General features: G+C 49.0%; 1 protein-coding gene across 5 annotated transcripts in view; it reads left to right on the top strand.

Moving 5' to 3' along the window:
- SEMA4A (semaphorin 4A) overlaps positions 1-24476 on the top strand; it is an 87870-nt gene that overhangs the window by 38919 nt on the left and 24475 nt on the right. For all 5 annotated transcript variants that reach the window (XM_077325146.1, XM_077325166.1, XM_077325177.1 and 2 more), the window contains 3 exons: positions 9501-9669; positions 15086-15246; positions 21834-21896. In XM_077325146.1, the coding sequence (XP_077181261.1) occupies positions 9573-9669; positions 15086-15246; positions 21834-21896 (321 nt within the window). In that variant the 5' untranslated portion in view covers positions 9501-9572. The remainder of the gene's footprint in view (positions 1-9500; positions 9670-15085; positions 15247-21833; positions 21897-24476) is intronic.

The following is a 24476-nucleotide window of genomic DNA, read 5'->3' as shown; positions in this document are numbered from 1 at the left end:
AGAGAAGGTCATGGCAGGCGGTAGGCAGGAAGCCAGTGGTTTCCTTGGGAAGAACTGATCCAGAGCAGGAGGAGAAGAGGGCTTGATTAGATAAAAGCGAACAGAAGGGCACTAAATTCACACGGCAATTTTCTTTGCAGAAACGACTGCGGAGTTTTATTTTCCCAGAACTGACTGCGACACAACAACACCACAGTTGCCTGCTGAGGCCAAAGAGTTCATGGCTCCATTAATCGCATCAGAGAACTGTGGAGCTTGCTTCTCCGGAAGTTCTGTGGCAGGGCTGGCTAGCCGCGGCCTTGCGTGGACCGCTCTTAGAAGCCCCGTGGCCCCTCCCCGGGGCGTGGGGTCTATAAAGCAATTTTCTAAATGTGCAAAACTCGGGATCTCTCAACAGTTAAGGCGTAGCTGGACTGCGTTAAATGATCCAGAAATGCAACTGTTGTGCAAGAACATAAAGGAGCGTCTTTTGCTGGATTGGAGCTTTTTTGGATGGATAGCAGCCACTAAGGGCACATTTTAAAGGGGGAGAGCAGTAGGGGGGGGGGAATAGTTTATTTATTTCCCTCATGCCATTTTCCTGCTGAAAATCAGCACACGTGAATTTCAGCAAATTTGCAGGTGTTAGAAGAAGAGTTGGCTTCAGAATTTTGGAGTACCTTTGCAAGGAATCATAAAATCATAGAGTTGGCCATACAGGCCATCTAGTCCAACCCCCTGCTCAACGCAGGATCAGCCCTAAGCATCCTAAAGCATCCAAGAAAAGTGTGTATCCAACCTTTGCTTGAAGACTGCCAGTGAATCCTCACTGAATCCTCAGTGACCAAGACAATCCCTTGATTTGGGAGATGTAGGAGGATTCTCTTGGATCATCCACAATTGGGGATGAAGTGCTCTTTGTTTGGGGACTGCCTTCGGGGGCTGATCCTGTCCAGATGGCTAAATGCAAGTTGATTCTTCAAGAGGGGAAACTGGAATTGCACATCTGAGAGGTGCCTGCTTTGGATTTCCAAAGAAGCACAGGTTTCAGAAGGGCCGGTAAATGAGAACCAGCTCATGTAGGTTCCCTGGTAGCCTTAGTACTTCTCCCACAATGGCCCAGCTGTGTCTACTTCCACCATTTTTTCCGTTTCATGAAGTCTTCAGTTGGCAAGACCTGAGCAAGGCTATCAGTTCTAGGATGCTTGGGGAGGTTATTACTTCATAGGGTTGCTGTAAGTGGGAAGTGAGTTGACGTCACATAGAACAGAAGAAGAACTAGTTTCTTTTGTACCCCGCTTTTTACTACCTGAATGAGTATCATAGAATCATAGGGTTGGAAGGGACCTCCTGGGTCATCTAGTCCAACCCCCTGCACTATGCAGGACACTCACATCCCAATCGCTCATCCGCTGTAACCTGCCACCCCTTGAGCCTTCACAGAATCAGCCTCTCCGTCAGATGGCTATCTAGCCTCTGTTTAAAAATTTCCAAAGATGGAGAACCCACCAGTTTACAATTGCCTACCCTCCCTCTTCCTACAATAGACACCCTGTGACGTGGGTGAGGTTGAGAGAACTCTAAGAGAACTGTGACTGGCCCAAGGTCACCCAGCTGGCTGCACGTGGAGGAGGAGGAGCGGGGAATCGAACCCGGTTCTCCAGAATAGAGGCCATCACTCTTAACCACGACACCAAGCTGGCTCGCACATGTGTACTCTGGGCTTTCCCAAGTCTTGTTGGAAGACGTTTCCTGCAACTCGATTTGTCTTGGTTTTATTGAAAGCCTCCCGGGTTGTTTCCCGGCCTTCACGCCTGTGTCGGTATCTCGTTCCGCAGTTTGGCAACCACAACTCTTGGCAGGTGTTTCCCTTGCTCAGTCTCAGTTGGCTGAGCACCATTTCTCCCTGTGAGGAGCCGGGTGCTGACCGCTGGGGGTGCGTGTGCGTGTGGCATCGCTTGTTACTCTGCCAGAGCCTTGTCTGTTATCAGAATTAGCCAGACAAATCTCTCCGTCACCTGGAAGAACATGGCAGGCCTGGCGTTGTCCAATCCCAGATGGCGGAGACCCACGCTTACATGCCAGGGAAGATTCTTTGCATGCCGAACGTCCCCAGGTTCAGTCCCCTGCAGTTTGTCCTAGGCAAAGCGGCCGCTCGGTTTGGCCAAGCTGATGCTTGCTTTCTGTATTCAAAGGGGTCGTGCCAGCGCATGTCAGCCTGCACACGGTGAAGGTTTTCTGGGTTCGGTCTCTGGCAGTGATGTGGGGCAGAAAAGGTGGCACAGAAAATTTTGTGGGAAATTTTCCCAGTTAAACTTCTTTGTAGGAAACGCTCCGTCTATTGTAGTCTGTTTATCTGTAACGGCCAGGGCTGCTGCGCTGCAAATCAGTCATGTTGGATGGGCTGAATGGAGGCCGTGAGACAAACCCCTAGCGCTTGTCCTTGGCGAATTTGCCTTCTTTTGCTGACATTATTTGAGTATCCCGATTCTTTATTCAAATCTGAATTTGAAAACGTCCCTGGAAAACCCACATTGCCGGTCCCCAACCTCTCCATTTAACAGATCTCAGGACCCCTGCTGTGCGCTACAAGCCCTGGTGTTCGTTAGTGGACAACATGAGAACTTGGTATCAGATGGTGGCAGCTACAAGAGGCGAACTGGATAACCATATGGAGCAGAGGTCCATGGGTGGCTATTATCCACAAGGAATAGATGGGACGCCTTGTCTGTGGCAGTGATGCTCTGTCTGGTGTAGAGCCAGCTTGGTGTAGTGGTCAGGAGCGCGGACTTCTAATCTGGCATGCCGGGTTCGATTCTGCACTCCCCCACATGCAGCCAGCTGGGTAACCTTGGGCTTGCCATGGCACTGGGCAGTGATATCAGGGCTCTCTCAGCCTCACCCACCTCACAGGGTGTCTGTTGTGGGGAGAGGAAAGGGAAGGTGACTGTGAGCCGCTTTGAGCCTCCTTCGGGTAGAGAAAAGCGGCATCTAAGAACCAACTCTTCTTCTTCTTCAGTAATATCAGGGCTCTCCCAGCCTCACCTCCCTCACAGGGTGTCTGTTGTGGGGAGAGGAAAGGGAAGGGTAGAGAAAAGCGGCATCTGAGAACCAGCTCTTCTTCTTCTTCTTTTTGGTGCTTGGGGGCCAAGAGGGGGAGGGCTTCTGGAGTTCTGGCCCCACTGGTGGACCTCCTAATGGCACCCGCGTTTTGGCCACTTGTGTGACACAGAGTGTTGGACTGGATGGACCATTGGCCTGATCCAGCAAGGCGTCTCTTACGTTCTGACGCACAGTGGGCATCCGTGGCTGATACTTTACCACTCATGACCAGATCATGGGAGAAGGTGCTTCAGCTTTCACCCTTTGTGCCATTTTCGCGGTATACCCCGCAGAGCGACTGTTCTGTGCTTGTTGTCTTTTGCAAAGAAAAAATATGTGTACCCGCATACGTGATGCGATTTCACAGTGGGGCCAGGAGCTGCTCCTGTGAGCAGAAGGGGGCCGGTCTGCACAGAACTCCCATCGTGCATCTGAGACATAATTACAAGCCACAAGAAGAGCCTTGCTGGATCGTACTCAAGGACCATCAAGTCCCTCATCCTGTTGTTCTCACAGCGGCCGACCAGCTGCCTCTGAGAAGCCCATGAGCAGGACGACTGCCATAGTACCCTCCCACGCATGCTCCCCAGGAAACGATGCAGAGAGCCCTGCAAAGTCCTTGTCTCAGCTGCTGACACCCCCTCCCCCCTACTTTGCAACGTGTACCAGGGTCCTTGCCTGTTAGGTAAATCCTCTCTCAGGCTGGGCCCCTGCAAATCTCTCAGCAGACAAGGCCAAAATCACCCTCTGGTCTGCCTCTGAAGGCGTCTTCATGCGTTCATCCGAATGAAGACCGCCTCTTAGAGCAATGGTCCCCAACCTTTTTATTACTGGGGACCGGTAAATGCTTGACAATTTTACTGAGGCCTGGGGGGGGGGTAGTCTTTTGCCGAGGGACATTGCCGCCGCCTGAGCCCCTGCTCCACTTGCTTTCCCGCCGGCACCCCTGACTTCCCGCCGCCCGCTGGGGGGCACTGCCAGCAGCAGCTGCACAGTGCCATGCCGAGAGGGAGCCCCAGCCATGGCCACCGGAGAACACCAAAGGTGAGCTGGTGGCAGAGTGGCAGGGCAGCCCCCGAGGCAGCAGCCAGGAAGGAGGACGAGGAGGAGCCACGGCCCGGTACCGACTGATCCACAGACCGGTACTGATCCCCGGACCGGGGGTTGGGGACCACTGCCTTAGAGAGCTGATACTTGGACCCATATCCAGGTAAACAGGCTAGATCTGCTGCTGCGTTGTACATTTGGAGATGTTTGCCTCTCGTGTTCCCTCTTGGCCGCCCGCCGAGTCTGCTCTTGAGGCTCCCCACAAAGCAGGTTCTCTGTTGTCGCCTCCCTGCACAACTCCTGGTTTCCCCACTGCCTGCTTCCAATTCATTGGACTGCCTGCACTCCACGCGCAGACGGCAGCCGATCCTTTTGCTGGCTCACTCCGGCAATGCCAGGAAACGGGATGACTCGCCCTAGGCTGGTCTTTATCACCCCGTCGCCCGCCTGTCAGCTTCTCATCACCTGGCGGCTTCCGATGCTGATCGTACCCGGAGGAGGGTTAGACAGCCGGTTCGGCACGTCAAGGGCCAGACGGAAAAGGTATCGCCGACTTAAGGGCAGATCCTAGTTTGCCCTGGCTGCATTTGCATCATTGACTCTGTGATTTCCCCTCCCCCCCCCCGCTTTCTTGCAAAATTATTCAGAACGGTGAGATATTAGCATGAGTTAAAACAAGCGTAGAATGTGCCAGAGAGAACCAGTCTGTAAACAGTACAGCTTTTGAGATAATCTGGGTCTCTTTTTTTAATGCATATAGATGTTCCTTCTTTGTTGTAGCCACGGCGAGCCTTTATGTGTTCATCAATGCCTTGTGTGTTGGAACATATGTCACAAGTTAATTGGGTATTGATCATCCCTTCTCTCCAGAGGTTTGTGGGATCCGTAGTGCTCTTAATGGTTGGGGGCCCCTAAACACATCCCCTTAACGAACATCTTTATCAGACTACAGTTCCCAGGATTCTTGGTGGGGGGAATCTTGACAGTTAAACTGGCGTAGAACAGTTATAACTTTTGTTGTGTGGTTCCTTGTAATCCTGTTTCTTCCTACAGTAAGCCCTCTGAAGAGCTTTCCCCTAAATAAGACTTTTTCAAACAGGATTTTGAAACCCTGGTGGATTTCTTGACAGCCCTGGAATGGTTTCCTGAATGGGTGGGAGCTAATTATTATTTTTTTTAAATTATTAAACATTTTTCAGGCAATATGACCACGTATGCTCATGTCGACCTGCCCCCCCCACAAGAAAAATGGCCAATGAAGGAGCTGGAGGGGGTGAGAAGGGGAGAGCCCCCATGTGGGCATGTCCACAGCTCTGCTTCCCGACCATATTGTGCATGGCCGTGCCTCTTCTGGGGTTTCTCGAAGCCTGAAAAATGTTTCAGGGGTTTCTCAATGGTAAAAATTGTTGAAAGAGGCTGCCCTAAATTTCAGTCCACACTAAGGGCTGAACTATTAGATGGAAGATGAATAACTGGATATCTCATTTTTTTAAATGTAAAAGTAACCAGAGTGGGGAAGGGGGTTAAATTGGAGCCCTTTAGGTAAAGATTTAACTTTTTCCTCCTCTTCTACCTGTATTGTTTTCCTTATTGCTTTCCCTTCTCCCCACAAACTGATAGAGAACCCCAAAAAATGGAATATGGGTATGTTTCCTTGTTGAGGCTAGTCAGCTGTGAGTGGGGGCGAAGGGAGGGGGATGATGGGAGAAAGGGTTAACGCTCCCCCATTTTACTCCTGTTCCGAATTTGGCACCTCAGTAGCTTTTGTCTAGGAGCCAGTGTGTTGTGATGATTAAGGTCTAGGTCAGGTGGCCAAACGGTGACTCTCCAGATGGACTACAATTCCCATGAGCCCCTGGCAGGGGCTCATAGGAATTGTAGTCCATGGACATCTGGAGAGCCACCGTTTGGCCACCCCTGTTGGAGCTGCTGGTTCGAATCTCCATTATGCCATGGAAGCTGAGCGACTAAACTCGGGCCAGTAACTTGTTCTTAGCCAAGTCAACCTCTCAGGGTTGTTGTGAGGAAAAAATGGAGAAGGGGAGAATGTTGCTAGCCATTTCGGGTCTCCACTGGGGGGAAAAAGCAGGAGTATAAATATAAAATGAAGTAAATGAATGCATTTTTGAAATTTTATTGGGAGATAAACATCCCACGCCTCCCATACAAATGGATTGTCCAGCCCCAATTCTTCGAATACCGAGTCAAGTTGAGGCCATCCTGATGGTGACTTGAACACACTGGGAAACGTCCCAAACAACCCAGTAATGTAATATTGGGTCTTCAGGCAGGAGCGTGGGGCTAGCAACCACAGTTGGTGGTGGGTGGGGTAGAGAAATTCATTTTACGAGCGGCAGTGCTGCTTAATTATCTGCACATCTCACTTGCCTGTCATTAACCTAATTGGAGTGTGATTTTAATGAATGCAGCAGACGCCAAAGCATAGCAGCCAGGCAGGTCGGTGGGAACAGTATGCTGTTGGTACGAGTTGAGGCGCATAAAGGATCACGCTGGATCTTTGCGGCACATGCTCTAAAGCAGGGGTAGTCAACCTGTGGCCCTCCAGATGTTCGTGGACAACAATTCCCATGAGCCCCTGCCAGCAAACGCTGGCAGGGGCTCATGGGAATTGTAGTCCACGAACATCTGGAGGGCCACAGGTTGACTACCCCTGCTCTAAAGAACCCACAAACCCTCCGGAATCATGGTCTTCCAGGGAGGAAGCTAAATCAGGTACAGGAGTGGCTACCCAAAGGCATGTGTTTTAGCCAAAGCCAGACCGTCTGGGGAGTGTTCCGAAGAAAATTGCTGGCGGTTAATACCTGCCCGATCCCAGACATGAATCAAAGGATCAAACTGGCTGCTGCACGGGGGACGTGTGAGCAGCACTTTCTCAGTTATTTCTTTGAAGCTAGAAAACGACCAAGGGAAGCCGCCGGTTTGCGCGAGGAATTCTTTGAGCGATTTCTCCGTGTGAACCTCCTCCTTTTTGTCTGTTTGTGAGTCAATACGGGTAGAACACAAGTTGCGCCTTGTTCCTTTGCATCCCTGGCAAAATACTTGCTTGACTTTGGTTGTGATAGCAAGGCTGTTTATGCACCGGAGATTACATAATTCTCAGTCGGGATTTTGGAACCTTTATTAGACGCCTTTATCTGTTGCTCTGGTGTAGTCCAGTGGGTTCAAGAAGGACACATCCTTTGAGAAACCCCAGACTCGGGTGGTCTCATACAAACTGCTCTTGTTTGTTTAGTATATTTGTATTCCGCTTTTCTCCCTAAGTGGGATCCAGAGCAACTAGAGGGGAAAATCCCTTAAAGCCAAGAAGGGAAACCTTTTGATTTCTAAGCAGGTCTTCTCTCTCCCCACTAGCTGATCTTGTCCCCAGGTCTTAGCTCTGATCCTTTGGCGAACAACAACCAACTGGCCAAATGCCCCACATCTCGCTCGAGTCTGTGGGGGAATCCCAGGGCTACAGAGAATGAAGAAAGATGTAAACTCAGCAACCGCTGACCAGCTGATCTCCCCCCCCCCTGGTTCCACTTTCAGTCTCAGCGTGATCTGCCCTGCCACCAATGCACAACACAAATGTGACACTACTGGACTACCTTACAGGACTGTTGTAGGGATTACAGTTAAGGAATGGTAGCGCAAAGCTGGCAGGGGCTCGTGGGAATTGTAGTCCATGGACATCTGGAGGGCCGCAGTTTGACTACCCCTGCTTTAACTGGTATTTAGACGTGACGCAGCATGACGGCACTCACCCCAAATAGCTTCACCCTGTTTAATGGATGCAAGATGCTTCTCTGGTTTTGTGGGAAACTGTCTTTTCTCATGGTGGGGGGAGCCTTTCCCAGCTCTGTTAGCAAGAATCTTTCCAGTTGGGAGTGGGGGTAGGATTGAACCCGGGGTCTGCATGTGGAACATGTGGGGCCCCCAAGGGGCTCCAATATAGTTGCAAGGTACAGATGGGAAAACAACTGGATTAGAGTCCAGGAGCCCCTTGGGGGGCCCAGGAGAAGAGTCAGATGTCCCTGCTTTTATACCCTGAAAATCTTGTAGGTCTTCAAGGGGCTAGCGGAGGTGCAATCTAACTGTTTTACTGCCAACCGTCTTTTTTACTCTCTGAAACGACAGGACGACATTTGAGTCCAGCAGCACCCTTAAGACCAACAAAGTGGAATTCAAAGCATAAGCTAGCCATTCTCAGCTTTTTTTTACACTGGAGAACCCCCGGAAACATTCTTTGAGAAACCCCAGAAGTGGCACAATCTTGCAGAATATGGTTGGAAAGCAGAATTATGAGAGCCAGTTTGGTGTAGTGGTTAGGAGTGCGGACTTCTAATCTGGCATGCCGGGTTCGATTCTGCACTCCCCCACATGCAACCAGCTGGGTGACCCTGGGCTCGCCACAGCACTGATAAAGCTGTTCTGACTGAGCAGTGATATCAGGGCTCTCTCAGCCTCACCCACCTCACAGGGTGTCTGTTGTGGGGAGAGGAATGGGAAGGTGACTGTAAGCCGCTTTGAGCCTCCTTTGGGTAGAGAAAAGCGGCATATAAGAACCAACTCTTCTTCTTGTTGTGTACATGTCCACCCGGGACCCTCCCTTTCCCACCCCCTCCAGGCCCATCATTGGCCATGTGGGGAGGGTGTCGATGGTCCTGTCACCTGATAAATGTTTAAAAAATATAAGCAATTAATTAAATAACCCATTCAAGAAACTCTTCCAGGGCTTTCAAGAAACCCCAGGGTTTCATGAAGCCCAGTTTGAGAAAACCTGGCCTGGTGGAATAGCTCTATATTACAAGCCCTGCGGAATTGTCTGATCTCTAATCTCATGCTCTAATCCCAGTTGGCAGATCGTTCCACCAGACCAGGGCCTGCACCGAAAAGGCCCTGACTTTGGAGCTGGGGATCCTGAGCAGATTCTGCCCGCTAGATCTTAATTGTGGAGGGGGTTGGACTAGACCTCGAGGGCCCTTCCAGCTCTTTGTTTCTGAGGCAGGCACTCTACCGCCGGGCCACCGGCTTCCTGCCTTCAACTGGCAAAGTAAAGTAGAGACACTTGCACCAGCCATGCACCTCCCCCCTCCCTCCCCAGCAGCCGCCTCCAGTTGTGCCCATGCACCCAGCTCTCTGGGGAGTTCCAGACCTCAGAAGAGGAGTTTTGCTTTCCTCTCTCTTCTTCCGTCCTGCTAGAAAAACCACAGTGGTTAGTGCAAGTAATCCTGGAGCCCCAGGACCGCCTCATCTCCCCCCTGCATCTTTAAATCCCGCTTCTGTTGCAGACAGCGCAGTGTTGCAAAGCACGCTTCATCTTTAACAGGCAACTTCCCCTTCTTTGCCGGCCTCCCTTTTTCTTTTCACAGCTACCAAGTTAGCACCCACGGGCCCCTCGGTCTTCCTCCGAGTTCCCGGCCGCCGTCCACCATCTACCAACCATGAAGCCCAGCCAGCCTTCCTGCCTTCTGGGGTTCCTTCTCGGACTCGCTGCCACCCTGGCTGCAGACCTGATGCCAAGGGTGACCATCTGGAGCGGTAAGTAACCCAAAGACGGGGGGAGTCCGTGGCAAACCGGGAGGCACATTCTGTAATATTCTGTTGTGGGGAACATTCTGTTGTGGGGAGAGGAATGGGAAGGCGACTGTAAGCCACTTTGAGCCTCCTTCGGGTAGGGAAAAGCGGCATATAACAACCAACTCTTCTTCTTCTTCTTCTTCTTCTTCTAATAAGGGCATGCGAGGGCTAGATACAGAACGAGCTGGACAGCCCTTCTGCCTGGCAGAAATTGGTACTGGCTGCAGAATGCTGGCGTCCTAAGAACGCTGATGTTGAATCCTTACATGAAGCGGTTCAGAGAGTTGGATGTGTGTATCTTGTCGAATAGGAGGGCAAGGACTGGTAGAATAGCTGTGTTTTAACTATATTAATTAATTAATTATATTTATATACCGCCCTCCCCGGAGGCTCAGGGCAGTTTACATAAAACATATAAACAACACAAGAAACAATCCATAGCCTATAAATAACCATAATTTATTTCAATTTATTTTTATTTCATTTTATTTCTTACATTTTTATACCACCCTCCCTTGCAGCTCAGGGCAGTTCACAGGGACCAAGAAAACAACAAGACCATGAAAACAACAAGACCTGAACCCTACAGATTGGTCAAATTGGGGGAATTCTAGAGGGCCCATATTAGTTGTAGGTTTCATTTCTTTGAAGATGAAATGAGCAAAACCTTGTGTTTCTAAAAAGGCTCCCCCCCCCCCCAGCAGAGTACAAATTGGGAGGAGAGGAGAAAGTTAGTGAATGGCTTACCGGGCCACCTCTTAAGAAAAGCTAATAGGTATACCTAGAGACAATAGGAGGCTCCAGTCTCCAAGCAGGGGATGGAATTGGAGGTTTTATTTATTTATTTATTTATTTATTTAGATTTCTATACCGCCCATTTCATTGCAGCTCTGGGCGGTTTACACAGAACATTATAACTTACATGGAATGTAAGTATTTTAAATGCTATAGAGACTCCAGGAAGGAAGGAGATTCCTGTAGATGTCCAGGAAATCTCTCACCAGGCCTGATTTGATCAGTGGGTGGGGGAAAGAGAATTGTTAATTTTATTGGGGGTTTTAATGGGAGTTCTATTGTATGGGGGTTTTATCATGTAACCCTCCGAGAGTGGCGGGAAATAAATCACGTAAATAAATGCGATAAAACTCAGGGGAGCAAGGAAAAAACTTCTTAATTGAGTTCTGGAGAAGGCAGCCATTTGACCATGTGCTCACCTGAAGGAGCTGGTGAAAACTTCAAGGTATTGGAAACTCTGGAAAAATCTAAGCTAAAGGTGCCTGTCCTATGTTTTAACATCCGGTAGGGCATGTCTGTAGAGAGGGACAGAGGATTTGTTTTTACCCATTTCTTTTGGAACCCCTTGCTCAGTCTGGTGCTGTGCTAAAAGCATGTTTTCTTTTAAGTTCCTGTTAAGGTGCCCTAGGTTGAGAAAGCCTGCCAGAGAGAGAGAGAGAGAGAGAGAGAGAGAGCTCCAGGTGTTTGGAAAAACCTTGGAATGGGCAAGGTGGACTAGGACCTGCAGGCCAGAGCAGGGCTTGTGCCACCAGACCTTCTGAAGACCCTTCCAATGACTGCCTCTTTTTTATCAAACTCCCTTTTGAGCAAAACTTGCCATTTGGCATGAAGCCTGCTTTGAATTGAATGACCCCTCTTGCCATATCCTGCAACCACCTGTGTGCCCTCTGTTGCCTCCAGATTAATGTTGAAGTTGATATTGTAAGCCCCTCAGGGCGGGGAGCCTCATTTAGTACTCTTTACGTTGTCCTTTGGATGTAGCGCTGGGATAAACCACTGATAATGCTTGCCCAATTTTGCTAGGTTCTGTTGTAACTCTGCTTTGCTAAGGCAGGATCTTCAAGCTCCATCCCTGAGCTCTCAGGTTCTGCCTGCCGATGCTCCGTAGGGGATGAGAGTGGAGCAGAGCTCTAGAATTTTTTTTAAAAAATGAAAACTTGGAAAGCCCTCCCTGCGCTGATTACAAGAAATCAGCCCTGTGGTTAGCAAAGAGAATACTTTGTGTTTATGTAACTTTCAAGTACACTTCACATGCATTAGCTCAGTAATCTTTGTAAAGTAGATTTGCATTATTCTTCCTCTATTTTAGATTGAGGGGGGCAGACCAAGGGGAAGCTGGAAAATTCTTATTTAGGAATTTATATCCTGTCCCTTCACCTGAAGGTCCCAGGATGGGTCACAAAAATACAGAATAAAATAATCTAATTACATTTAAAGCATAGCTCCCCCATACTCCCTTTCTCCCTCACACCCTGGCAGGACAGCACCCAGAGGAAACTCGACGTCAAAGGCCTGGGTGAAGAGGCGCCAAAACCCATCAGCACCAAAGACAGGATTCAAACCAGGGCCTGGCTGAATTGCCATTTGATGTATTCGATGTCGAGCTCCTCACATGAATGGGGCAGGGCAGTTTACAACAGCCCTGCAAAGGAGGCCATTGTCCTTGGATTGCTGATGATGGAGGACTAGGGCAGAGAAATGGCTGGCTGAAGACCCCCAGCATGAATCAAAGGCAGGGGTAGTCAAAATGCGGCCCTCCAGATGTCCATGGACTACAATTCACATGAGCCCCTGCCAGCAAATGCTGGCAGGGGCTCATGGGAATTGTAGTCCATGGACATCTGGAGGGCCGCAGTTTGACTACCCCTGTGCCTGTATGCACAGTTTCCTCTCCACCCACCTTCTTTTCCATTTCCGTGCTGCAGAGATCTTCACTATAGCACTGCAGCCACTGAACCACACCAGGCAAAGTCAAGCTTGTGGTGGTGGCGGGGGGGGGGGGGGGGAAGCTGCCATTTTTTTGTCGCCCCAAAATAGAATTGGCGTAGTAAAAGCGGTGTCTTCCGGCGGTAATTATTCCAGCATCTGCTGACACACAGACAACAAACACCAGCTGCTACCTCTCCAAGCAATTCAGCTGTCTATTGATTCTTTTCTCCCCAAAGTCTTTCTGTGCAATCATTTCTGCTTTAGAGACGCAAGAATCGTCACTCAGCTGGACCTCAAGGTCCATCTGGATCGGCGTTCTGCCTTCAGAGATTCCACAAAGCGGGCATGAATCGAAACAACCCTTCTTTGCTATTTTTTCACCAAGCGCCGGGTATTCAGTGGTACACTGCCTCTTAACGTGGAGGTTCCATTTAGCTCTCTCCACTTACAACCTTTGATCAAAAAATCCCTGAACGTGGAGGAATTTCTGCAAAAGTTAACCGTTTGGAAGGAAGCCCAGAATGGTAATTCTTGCAAAGATGCAGGGGGTAACTTCCTTGGAGGACAGATAGTGTTACTTGCACTGGGATCCTGAACAGCCTAATGTAGGCATCTGGCCGAAATAATGCATCTCCCTAGTAAAGGCTGATGGGAGGATATCAGAACGCTGAATCCTACAGAGACACAGCAAGCAGACTGCTTTATAGATGAGCGTTTGGGGTTGCTAGAATTATATCTGCATATCTCATCTATATATCTCATAGCACATGTATGTGCCCTGAGACAAATCATTGGTTGATATAAAAATGGGCTTTAGTGGAAAAAACGGAGTGAAACTGCTTGGGGAGTGGCCCAGTAGATCTCTCCGGTTCTCTGGCTTAATCTAGAATCCACTGTGTTCTGCTCCTTCTCAACTCTAGCTTTTACCTCTGAGAATTGCTGCAAATAATTCCTGCACACAGTCATGCCCAGTTTGCCAAAATTTTCAGTCCCTTTTTATCAGTTCTCCTCTGGCACCTTTCGGTTTGGGCTACACATGTGTGCATTGGTATAATCTTGCCACAAAACTAAAAAAGCCATTTTAATCTGATTGAAATTTCGAGTTTTGGTATTTTTCTGGGGATTAATTGAAGGGTTTTTATGGCCATTGTTGTATTTTATTCTTTTATCTTGATGTGCGCTGCCCTGGGCCGACTACATCCGGAAGGGCGGGTATAAATTAAAATATAAATAAATATGATTGTGCGTAGATTGCACCCAAATACTTACTGTGGTGAGATGTTTTCACTCTGCAATGTGGCTAGCATATCAGACCAAATGAATTGTTATGCACACTCACATTGCTGCTGCCCTTTTGGCAGAGTTTGATCAGTGTGCTTGCGGGCATTAATTATACAAACTGAAAGGTGTGACGAAGCACACGCATGCATGTCACTTTGCAGAACATTCAGAAATAATACCTGGGGCATTCAAGGAATCCTGAGGCCTCAGTCCTACTTTGGACTCAAGGACAGGTATTTAAAAGCTCCAAAATGCAGGAAGAAAATCCAACAAGGACAATTTTGGAAGTACCCTTTGCTCCAGGCCTGGGCCTTCACGCCTTCAGAAATACCACGGTGGGGGCATGATTTCAAACAACCACCCCCTGCTGTTTTCCCCCCAGGGTTTGGTATTCAGAGGTACACTGCCTCTTAACTTGGAGGTTCCATTTCACTCTTTCAACTTTACAGCCTTTGATCAGAAGACCCCTAAACATAGAGGAGTTTCTGCTCACGGTAACAGTTCTGAGTGGAAGCAAGCCCAGAGTGGCAACCTGCAGAGATGCAGAGGGCAACTTCCTTGGAGGGCAGGATCCTGAACAACCTAATGCAGGGAAGTGGAAGAAATAAACCAATGCAGAAGTGCTTCTGAACTCCCAATAAGGAATGTTGTTTTTTTAAAATACAGAGGTCGAAAGGCAAAAGAACATTTAGGGCTGCTTCTCAAAAGTTTCCCTTGATCGCAGGAGACAGTTTGTTAATTATAGGAGATGGATCTTATCCAGGATGAGTCTCTTTAAACATGGCTGTCAGGTCTGAAAGCATGCCTTTTAATCAAGCTACGTTTCCTTCCCTGGGCCGGGCGATTAAGCCATTTAAGAACGTTTGGCCATGATCTAATTTTCTCTTCCTTGCGTTCGTCTCTTCCTCAGAGGCTCAGAAGAGGTTCACTTCCATTTTTGTCTCCCCCACCCCCATCCCTGGCCTTTTCTCATTACCCGACCCAGCCTAAGCAGCTATGCCCTTTGACTTGCGTGGGCTTAGGACAGGGGTAGTCAAACTGCGGTTCTTAAGATGTCCATGGACTACAATTCCCATGAGCCCCTGCCAGTGTTTGCTGGCAGGGGCTCATGGGAATTGTAGTCCATGGACATCTGGAGGGCCACAGTTTGACTATCCCTGGCTTAGGGTAATGCTGCAGGAGGGTGGAGGGCTGTGGTTTGGGGGCTTAACGCAAATATCAGCTCTCCTGGGCTGAGCCCAGAGTCCATTGGTCCAGCATTCCAGCAGCGGTCACGCAAATCCCTCCCCAAACGCTCCTGCTACCAACACTAGCTTGTCTGTCGTTTTTTGTTATTTATACCATGCTGCTTTTGTCTTTCCCGCCAACTCAGGGGACGCAAATCGGATCATCCCCTCTTTCACCCAGGACGAGGTTCGGAGCTACGATACTTTCTTCTTGAGCCAAGACGGAGATACCCTTTACGTGGGAGCCAGAGACACCATCCTAGCCCTCGATATCCGAAACGCTTCTCGCGTCAGGCTGAAGGGTTCGGTGAGTGGGACTCAGTGGAATCTGGAATAGTCAAACACAGCAGAGGTGTGCTGCAGGTGTAGTCAAACTGTGGTCCTCCAGATGTTCATCGACTACAATTCCCATGAGCTGGCAGGGGCTCGTGGGAATTGTAGTCCATGGACTGGAGGACCACAGGTTGACTACCCCAGGACTAGAGGACAGCCTGAAATCACATGGTTGTAAAGCCCTTTATGACCAGCGCGAGAGGACCTACTTGAAGGACCAACCCTCCCTGCATCTTCCCTTGTGCATCTCTGCTCTTCCCACAAAGGTCTTATTTTATTTAAGGCATGTTCCACCATGGTCCCGATTTGGGCTTGTTCAGCGGCTGCTTCATGGTTCTGGGACAGCTTCCCTGAGGATCGGATTTCCCGCGAGGATGCAAAACAGCTTCCACAAAGAGCTATGGGGGGAGCCTGAGCATGGGCTTAGGGGGAATCCTCTGCTGGTTGGGGCATAAATGAAAAAGCAAAGGCAAAATAAGAAGAAAAGTTGGTTCTTATATGCTGCTTTTCTCTACCCGAAGGAAGCTTAAAGCGGCTTACAGTCTCCTTCCCTTTCCTCTCCCCACAACAAACACCTTGTGAGGGAGGTGAGGCTGAGAGAGCCCTGAGATTACTGAAGAAGAAGAAGAGTTGGTTCTTCTATGCTGCTTTTCTCTACCCGAAGGAAGCTTAAAGCGGCTTACAGTCTCCTTCCCTTTCCTCTCCCCACAACAGACACCCTATGAGGTGGGTGAGGCTGAGAGAGCCCTGTTATCACTGCTCGATCAGAACAGTTTTTTCAGGGCAGTGGTGAGCCCAAGGTCACCCAGCTGGCTGCATGTGGGGAAGCATGGAATCAGATTAGAAGTCCACAGATTAGAAGTCTGTACTTCTAACCACTACACCGAGCTGACACATTTTAACAAACAAAGGGGAAGAATCTCATTTAAATGACACTGCTGGGAACACAGGACAACCAGCTGCACAACAGAAAACACACACATGCGGAGAAACTTTTGCCACCAAAAGCTCAGCATCTGAAAGAGACAACTCCAGGGAAACATCCCCTGGAAGGGACTTCCCTGGTCACCCAGCTGAGCCACAGAAAAGACGCCCCCTCCCTTCTCATCAGACTTCTGAAGGCAGGCCATGGGAGAATGGCCTCTGCTACTGCTGATCGCACCAGATGGGCAGATTTCTGGGGGGGGGGAGGGGGGCAGTGAGGGAGTGAGGTTTCTTCCAATGCCGCAGCCTTAGGTCCCAAGCCCATCACCAGCACTTTGAGGTGTGCCTTGAAAACAGACCGGAAACCTGTGAAGATCTCTGAGCAGAGGGCTAGAGCAGGGGTAGTCAAACTGCGGCCCTCCAGATGTCCATGGACCACAATTCCCAGAAGCCCCTGCCAGCGAATGCTGGCAGGGGCTTCTGGGAATTGTTGTCCATGGACATCTGGAGGGCCGCAGTTTGACTACCCCTGGGCTAGAGTAACCTGGCCTGGCTATTAACTCAGGCATGAATAACTGGGCTTAAGAAGCAAAACCTATAATTCTAAAGAAAGAACCTAAACTGCATAAGAAGAGCTCTGCTGGACCAGACCAGAGGGCCGCCCTTTCTGTTTCGCAAAGTAGGTCACTGGATTCTCCTCCAAAGGGCTCTTAAGTGGTGTGGTGGTTAACAGCAGCGGCCTCTGATCCGGAAAACCGAACCCCACTCCTCTTCCACATGCCACCAGCTGGGTGGTCTTGGCTACACAGTTCTCTAAGAGCTCTCTCAGCCTCACCGACCCCACAGAGTACCTGTTGTGAGGAGTGGAAGGTGATTGTAATTTATTTATTATTTCAGTTTATATACCGCCGCATTTCCTAGGAACCCGTGGCGGTTCACAGAATAAAACATTAAAATACAATAAAACCCCAATTGCAATAAAACAAGCAAGTGGTCAAAACACCAATAATCTATCCCATCCCACCTCGTTCAGACGGTTCAGAAGCCATTTTTAGACTCCTTTGGAAAGTAGGGTTCAGAAAACCACCTCTACTTCCCTATTTTGATGTCCCCTAGCAACTGGCACAGAGAGGCGGACTGCCTCTGAATGTGGAGGTTTTCCTGTTAGCCACCATGGCGAACATTCACTGATTGGCCCGTCCTGCACAAATTTATCTAATTCCCTTTTACTAAGAGCACTGAAATGAAGACAGAATGTAGAAATAAAGAAGTACCCCACCCTCCAAAACAGCCTCCATGAAGTCAAAAAATACACGCATGGATGCAGGATGGGGAGGGAAAGTGATAGAAATTGGGAAAACAGCACAGAATAAAGGGTTGGATGCTTAAGCTCCCCAGCCTATTGCCCCTGGTTTCTACAGCTTCCTCCCATTGCTACACTTAAGAGAAAAAATTTCTGATGAAAGGAACCGTGACTCTCAAAATCGATATTATCCCGCACCCCCAATCTTGTTGAAGTCTCTAACATGCTACAGGGCTTAAATTGAGTATTTGTCTGGAAAGACCACCGCATTTCTTCCTGTGCATCAGCTGGGCCTGAGACAGTTAATCCAATGGGCTTCCACACCAGGGTGCAAAAATATGCTCCCTTAATGACAACAGCAGTGAGTGGGGGGCAGCAGATGGGCATAGCAGCCACAGCCCCACAACCATTATCCTGACCCATCCCTCCCCCCTTCCCCCCATGCAATTAGTCCTGGTAGATTAAAAAACTAAAAAAAACAGGCAAAAATAGGAGGTTGGTCTTTTTTTCTTACTAGGGCTAATTGCACCTGGGGAGGAGAGGCAGTTGTTACTGAGATAATGGGTGGGTAACAGAATGACATGAACCTCCCCACCCCCATGCCCTGATCTCTGTCCACACACCCCCTCCCCAACTGCTTTTTTAGAGTTATTGCATGTAAAGATCCAGTCAATAACACAATGTGCTGTTCAGGCCACACTTTACAAACATAAGAGCGGATTGGTGTCTCACATATTTTTTTATCCACCGGCTGTGGACAGGAACCCTTTAAAGGCATTCCTTGTGGGGCCTTTAAAGAGAGTACAGAATCTGGCTAGTTTACAGGTATGACCACAGCTGAGTGGAATTGGGGGGACCAGGATGTGTGTGCAATGCCATTTCTGGTGTAAAAACAGAAGTGATGTCATTGTCTTCAGGTGACACTCTAGGATTTGCTCAAAACTCTATGGTTATCATGCCACTTCTTGATTTATGACGTTTTGCACTGAGACAGACCCACATTTTCCCCACTGCCAGTCTGTGAAGAGGACTGTTTCTATACTGGGAGACCTGTCCCCCCCAATGCAGGAGGAGCATCCCTGCTACTCCCCACCATTCCTCCAGCAGTAGGCAAAAACTGATCTTGCTGGAAAGGCAGATTTTAGAATTTGGGGCTAGGTTTCAGGAAGAGTGTTACGGAACACCGTAGCTGTATCATGAGAGGCTGCCTGATTTTTCTCTGATTTTCTCTCAGAGACTACTCCAATTTTTCACAGTCAGAGTAGTTCAGCAGTGGAATTGGCTGCCTAAGGAGGTGGTGAGCTCCCCCTCATTGGCAGTCTTCAAGCAAAGGTTGGATACACACTTTTCTTGGATGCTTTAGGATGCTTTGGGCTGATCCTGCGTTGAGCAGGGCGTTGGAATAGATGGCCTGTATGGCCCCTTCCAACTCTATGGTTCTATGATTCTATGATTCTATGCCTCCGCTTGTCATCCTTACTATTTTGCTGTTCCCAGACAGCTAGGCGACCATTTCTGCTGCATTTTCCCATCCCTCCACAAACGAGATGGATTTCAGCCTCATCCGGCAGCTCTTTTGGTTGAAGCCTGACTCAGCTGCCACAAACAAGACTGGGCACAGAGAACAGAGAGCAGGGCACAGGTCTGGCAAAGAGGAACAGGCTTGGCTCACATCCCCTTCCTAAATATAAACTGGAGGCCTGGTGGGACCCAAGCAGTTTCACCCTTGCTAGCCCTCTTCTCTTTTTTAGCTTTCAGAAGTGCCCTGCTGGATCAGACCTGTGGTTTGTCTAGTCTAGCATCCTGTTTCACACAGTGGCCAGCCGGTCGTCCTGAAGGGCCAGCTGACAGGGCACAGAGGCCAAAACCCTGATGGTGCTGTCTAGTACTGATATTCAGGGGTTTTCAGCCACTTAATACAAAGGTTCTCTTTAGACATCTTTGATGGAGTTGTTCTCCCTGACTGCTAGTGGCTTTCAGTGCATCCACAGCAACTGAATTCTGTAATTTAATTGCTGGTTGAGTAAAGAAATGGTTCCTGTGGCTTTGTGTCATTGGTGGTGGGATGTGCCAACAAATTTCAACCCACCTATGGCGACTCCATAGGTTTTTCAAGGCAGGAGATGTTCAGGGTGTTTTGTCCTTCGATGCCTCTGCATTGTGGCCTTGGACTTCCTTGGTGGTCTCCCATCCAGGTACTAAGCAGGGCTGACCCTGCTTAACTTCTGAGATCGGACAAGATGGGGCTATGTGTAGTGCGCGGTGTAGTGGCTAGGAGTGCGGACTTCTAATCTGGCGAGCTGGGTTTGATTCCCTGTTTCCCCAACATGCAGCCAGATGGGTGACCTTGGGCTTGCCATGGCACCGATAAAACTGTTCTGACCGGGCAGGGATATCAGGGCTCTCTCAGCCTCACCCCCCTCACAGGGTGTCTGTTGTGGGGAGAGGAAAGGAAAGGCAAATGTAAGCCACTTTGAGCCTCCTTCAGGTAGAGAAAAGAAGAGTGGGTTCTTATATGCTGCTTTTCTCTACCCGAAGGAGTCTCAAAGCAGTTTACAATCACCTTCCCTTTCCTCTCCCCACAACAGACACCCTGTGGGGTGGGTGAGGCTGAGAGAGCCCTGATATCACTGCTCTGTCAGAACAGTTTTATCATTGCTGTGGCAAGCCCAAGGTCACCTAGTGGCCTGCATGTGGAGGAGCGCAGAATCAAACCCGGCTCACCAGATTGGAAGTCCGCACTCCTAACCACTACACCAAACTGACTGAAAAGTGGCATATAAGAACCAACTCCTCTTCTTCTATCCTGGGTTCGGGCTGCTGTCAGTATCTAACATATATTAAATACAGATGCTTTATGCTATTGCTGTGCTGAATTTTTATTTGCTATTTATACCCTGCCTTTTCCCCCAAAGGAGTTTGCCTCATTCATTTTATCTCCTTCATTTTATCCCCACAACCATCCTGTGAGGTAGGTAGACAGACAGAGTATGACTGGCCCATGGCCAGCCACCCAAACGTTTAAGGCAGAGTGGGATTCGAACCTGGCTCTCCCAGATCCTAGTCTGACACTATCTAACCCAGGCTTTCTCAGCCAGGGCCCTGGAAGCATTTCTCAAATGAGTGGAAGTTATTTTTTTATATATTTTTATTGTTAAAGATTTATGGGTGATGTGACCATATATGGTCATATTGACCTCCCTCGCCTCCCAAAATGGCTAGTGATTGGCCTGAAGGAGCTGGAAAGGGGAGGGGCCCCAGGTGGTCATGTCCGCATCTCTTCTTCCCAACCATATTCTGCCTGATTGCACCACTTCTGGAGGTTCTCAAAGGCTGAAGAATGTTTCAGGAGTTTCTCAGAGGTAAAAAAACTGATAAAGGCTGCTCTAACCACTGCACCCCACTGGCTTTTTATGGCAGTGCTGTTTATTGCATTGTATTACCTCAAAAGCCTCTTGTGGCACAGAGTGGTAAGGCAGCCGTCTGAAAGCTTTGCCCATGAGGCTGGGAGTTCAATCCCAGCAGCCGGCTCAAGGTTGACTCAGCCTTCCATCCTTCCGAGGTCGGTAAAATGAGTACCCAGCTTGCTGGGGGGTAAACGGTAATGACTGGGGAAGGCACTGGCAAACCACCCCGTATTGAGTCTGCCATGAAAACGCTGGAGGGCGTCACCCCAAGGGTCAGACATGACTCGGTGCTTGCACAGGGGATACCTTTACCTTTACCTTTTACCTCAAAAATCCACTTGGTTTCTGATAGTTGAGCTACAAATAAATCAATAATGGAAGTCTTCTCCCAAGAGAGAGGCGATACATTCTCATGGTTAGAGTATCCTAGTAGGACCAGGGAGACTCAGGTTCATGCCTCTTCCTCCCCCCCCACCCCCGCCCTCAGGATAGCCCACTTTGGGTCTTAGGACACCATGTTCTAAACTTGGCCTACCTTATAGGGTTATTGTGGTCCAAAGCCAATGTTGTGTGGTGGTTAAGAGCAGCAGATCTGCATTTTATTCCCCGCTACTCCTCCACATGAGTCCTGCTGAGTGGCCTTGAGCCAGTCAGAACTCTCTCAGCCCCATTTACCTCACAAGGTGCCCATGTTGGGAAGGGGAAAAGATGAGCATTATAAGCCGTTTGGCTTATGCTGGCAGGGGCTCATGGGAATTGTAGTCCACGAACATCAGGAAGACCACAGGTTGACTACCCCTGCCTTAAGGTAAAGTGGGGGTATAAAAACCTCTGCTGCTTCTAAAGTGAGGAATCCCTAGGGATGACTGGAGGGCAGGATGGGATGCAGGGGTAATACATACCTGTCTTCTCCATTTTCTGGAACAGATACCGTGGAAGGCCACGCCTGAGAAAAAAGAAGAATGTGTTTTTAAGCAGAAAAGCCTTGAGGTATGTCGTGTGGGTGTGGGTGGGAGGGGTACATGTAAAAAAAAAAAAATGTAGGCAGGCCACCAAGATGTATAATGAATAATGTAAACAAATTGAAAGGTACCTCACATTGTTGAAGTTGTGAGGCGTTTTCTTCTGGCCTTGAACCTGTTGAATGCTTGTCTTCCCTATCTCTCATTTCTCACAGGCCGCGATTCACCACGATCACTCCCCTTACTGTTTTCTCAGTCCAGAGAGGGTGTTTCTCAAAGCAGAAGGATGCAAAGTCAAGGCTCCCCCTTCCCCGTGGTTTAAGCAGCATCACATACACCCAAAGAACTGTGGTTCTCATGTTAAAATAACTCCACCTGACTTTTCAGTAGAGGCTCAGATTGTGGAATGGGCTGCGGAAGTTTTTCATGGCCTGGAGGTCGATAACCTCACTTGAAAAATCCTTTGCCCCCTCTTCCCAGGCCCTTGGCAATTAGGATTGCTGGCTCTGGGTTGGGAAATGCCTGGAGATTTTGGGGGTAGAGCCTTGAGGGGGCTGGGTTTGGGGAGGGGAGGGACTTCAGCATGATCCGTTGCCACAGAATCCACCCTCCAAGGCAGCCATTTTCTCCAGGAGAATGGATCTTTGTAGTCTGCAGATCTTTCGTAAAAGAGGGAGATTTGCAGGCTTCACATGGAGGCTGCCAGCCCTACTTTTGAATGTTAGCCAAGCAAAGAAACCTGGTGTGAGGCAAAACATCCCGATTCCTCTCTAGGGTTTCCTCTATCTTGCAGGTGTTACTCTCTGCCTACATAGCCCTTATCATCTTCAAGGCCATGAGAACCTGCAGGAGAGCAGTGGGGAACTGGGAGTGATGAAGATATTTTCTAGTGGGTTTCAGCAAAAAAAAAAAAAAAGGGGGGTGTCCTGATTGGGTATCATCATCTGATGATTGGGGAAAAAATACAATTGAGCTAAGATTCTGATGGAAAAAGACCTGGACTATGATAAGTTTATATTTACAATAGACAGCAACGTAGAGAACACACAAGCTATGGCTATTGAGTTAAGCTTACGGCTTGTGCCATCTAATGCAAGTCTTTGAAATGTGTTAGATACCGTATTTGCCGGCATATAAGACGACTGGGCATATAAGACGACCCCACAACATTTCCACTCAAAATATAGAGTTTGTTACATTACATTACAGTACTATGGGCCACTATGGGCAGCTGTGTCTATCCCAACTGAAGTGCACCCGGTGTACAGGACGACCCCCCCACTTGGAGGCATGTTTTTCAGGGGGGAAAAGTAGTCTTATACGCCAGCAAATACTGTAGTTAAAGCTAGTTTTCTTGCTGCTTGATTTTAAAGTGTTCTGTTGCCTATCGATTAAACAATCTCATGTAGGTCACAAAAATGAGAAGCAAGCATACTGGATGAGAGATACATTTCTGATACATGGGAGATACATTTCTGATACTGGATGGGAGATACATTTGGGCTGATCCTGCGTTGAGCAGGGGGTTGGACTAGATGGCCTGTATGGCCCCTTCCAAATCTATGATTCTATGATTCTGAGTAGGAGTGTGTGTGTATGAGATTTTGGGGGACTTCTGGATTGTAAGCTAAACATGAGCAGGCATTGTGGTGCAGGGTAAAGAAGGCAAATGCAGTCTTGGACTGTATCAACAGAGGTACCACATCATAAGCACAAGATGTCATAATCCCGCTGTTTACTGTGTTGGTCAGACTCCACTTGGAGTTCTGGAGGCCTCACTTCAAAAAGGACATGGACAAAATTGAGAGGGTGCAGAGGAGAGCAATGAGGATGATCCGGGGACTGGGGACCAAGCCCTATGAGGGAAGGCTGAGGGACTTGGGAGTGTTCAGCCTGGAGAAGAGGAGGCTGAGAGGGGACATGATGGCTCTCTTGAAGTATTTGAAAGGTTGTCACTTAGAGGAGGGCAGGGAAAGGTTTCTGTTGACAGCAGAAAGGAGGACTCGCAGTAATGGCTTTAAACAATGCGTAGAACGATATCGGCTAGATGTCAGGAAAAAAACTTTTTCACAGTCTGAGCAGTTCAGCAGTGAAATCAGTTGCCTAAGGAGGTGGGGAGCTCCCCCTCACAGGTGGTCTTCAAGCAGCAGTTGGACAGCTACTGATCCTGGATGCTTTAGACTAGCAATCCCCAACCTGTGGGCCGCCGGCCACATGTGGTCCTTCGACTAATTGGAGGTGGGCCCCGAAGGACGCCTTCTCCCCCCCCCCAGCCCTTTACTTCATCCCCCCCCAGCCCTTTACAACACATTTGTTGTGGCGTGCCTGTATCTTATTTTGAAGGGATGTTTAAACATCACCATAGCGATCAGAGAGCGCTAGGGCAGTGGTTGAGAGTAGAGGAGTAAACTACCCCCCCCCCACCGGGCCTCAGTAAAAGGCGTTGAGTGGTCCCTGGTGAGTGGTCCCTGGCGTTGATTGGTCCCCGGTGATAAAAAGGTTGGGGACCACTGCTTTAGACCAGTGGCCCCCAGGGAGGACCAGGCGTCACTTTAGACTGATCCTGCACTGAGCAGGAGGTTGGACTAGATGGCTCGTATGGCCCCTT

The sequence above is a fragment of the Paroedura picta genome, chromosome 1, assembly GCF_049243985.1.
Source record: "Paroedura picta isolate Pp20150507F chromosome 1, Ppicta_v3.0, whole genome shotgun sequence".
Lineage (NCBI taxonomy): Eukaryota > Metazoa > Chordata > Lepidosauria > Squamata > Gekkonidae > Paroedura > Paroedura picta.
This window is presented reverse-complemented; position numbering and strand designations above follow the sequence as displayed.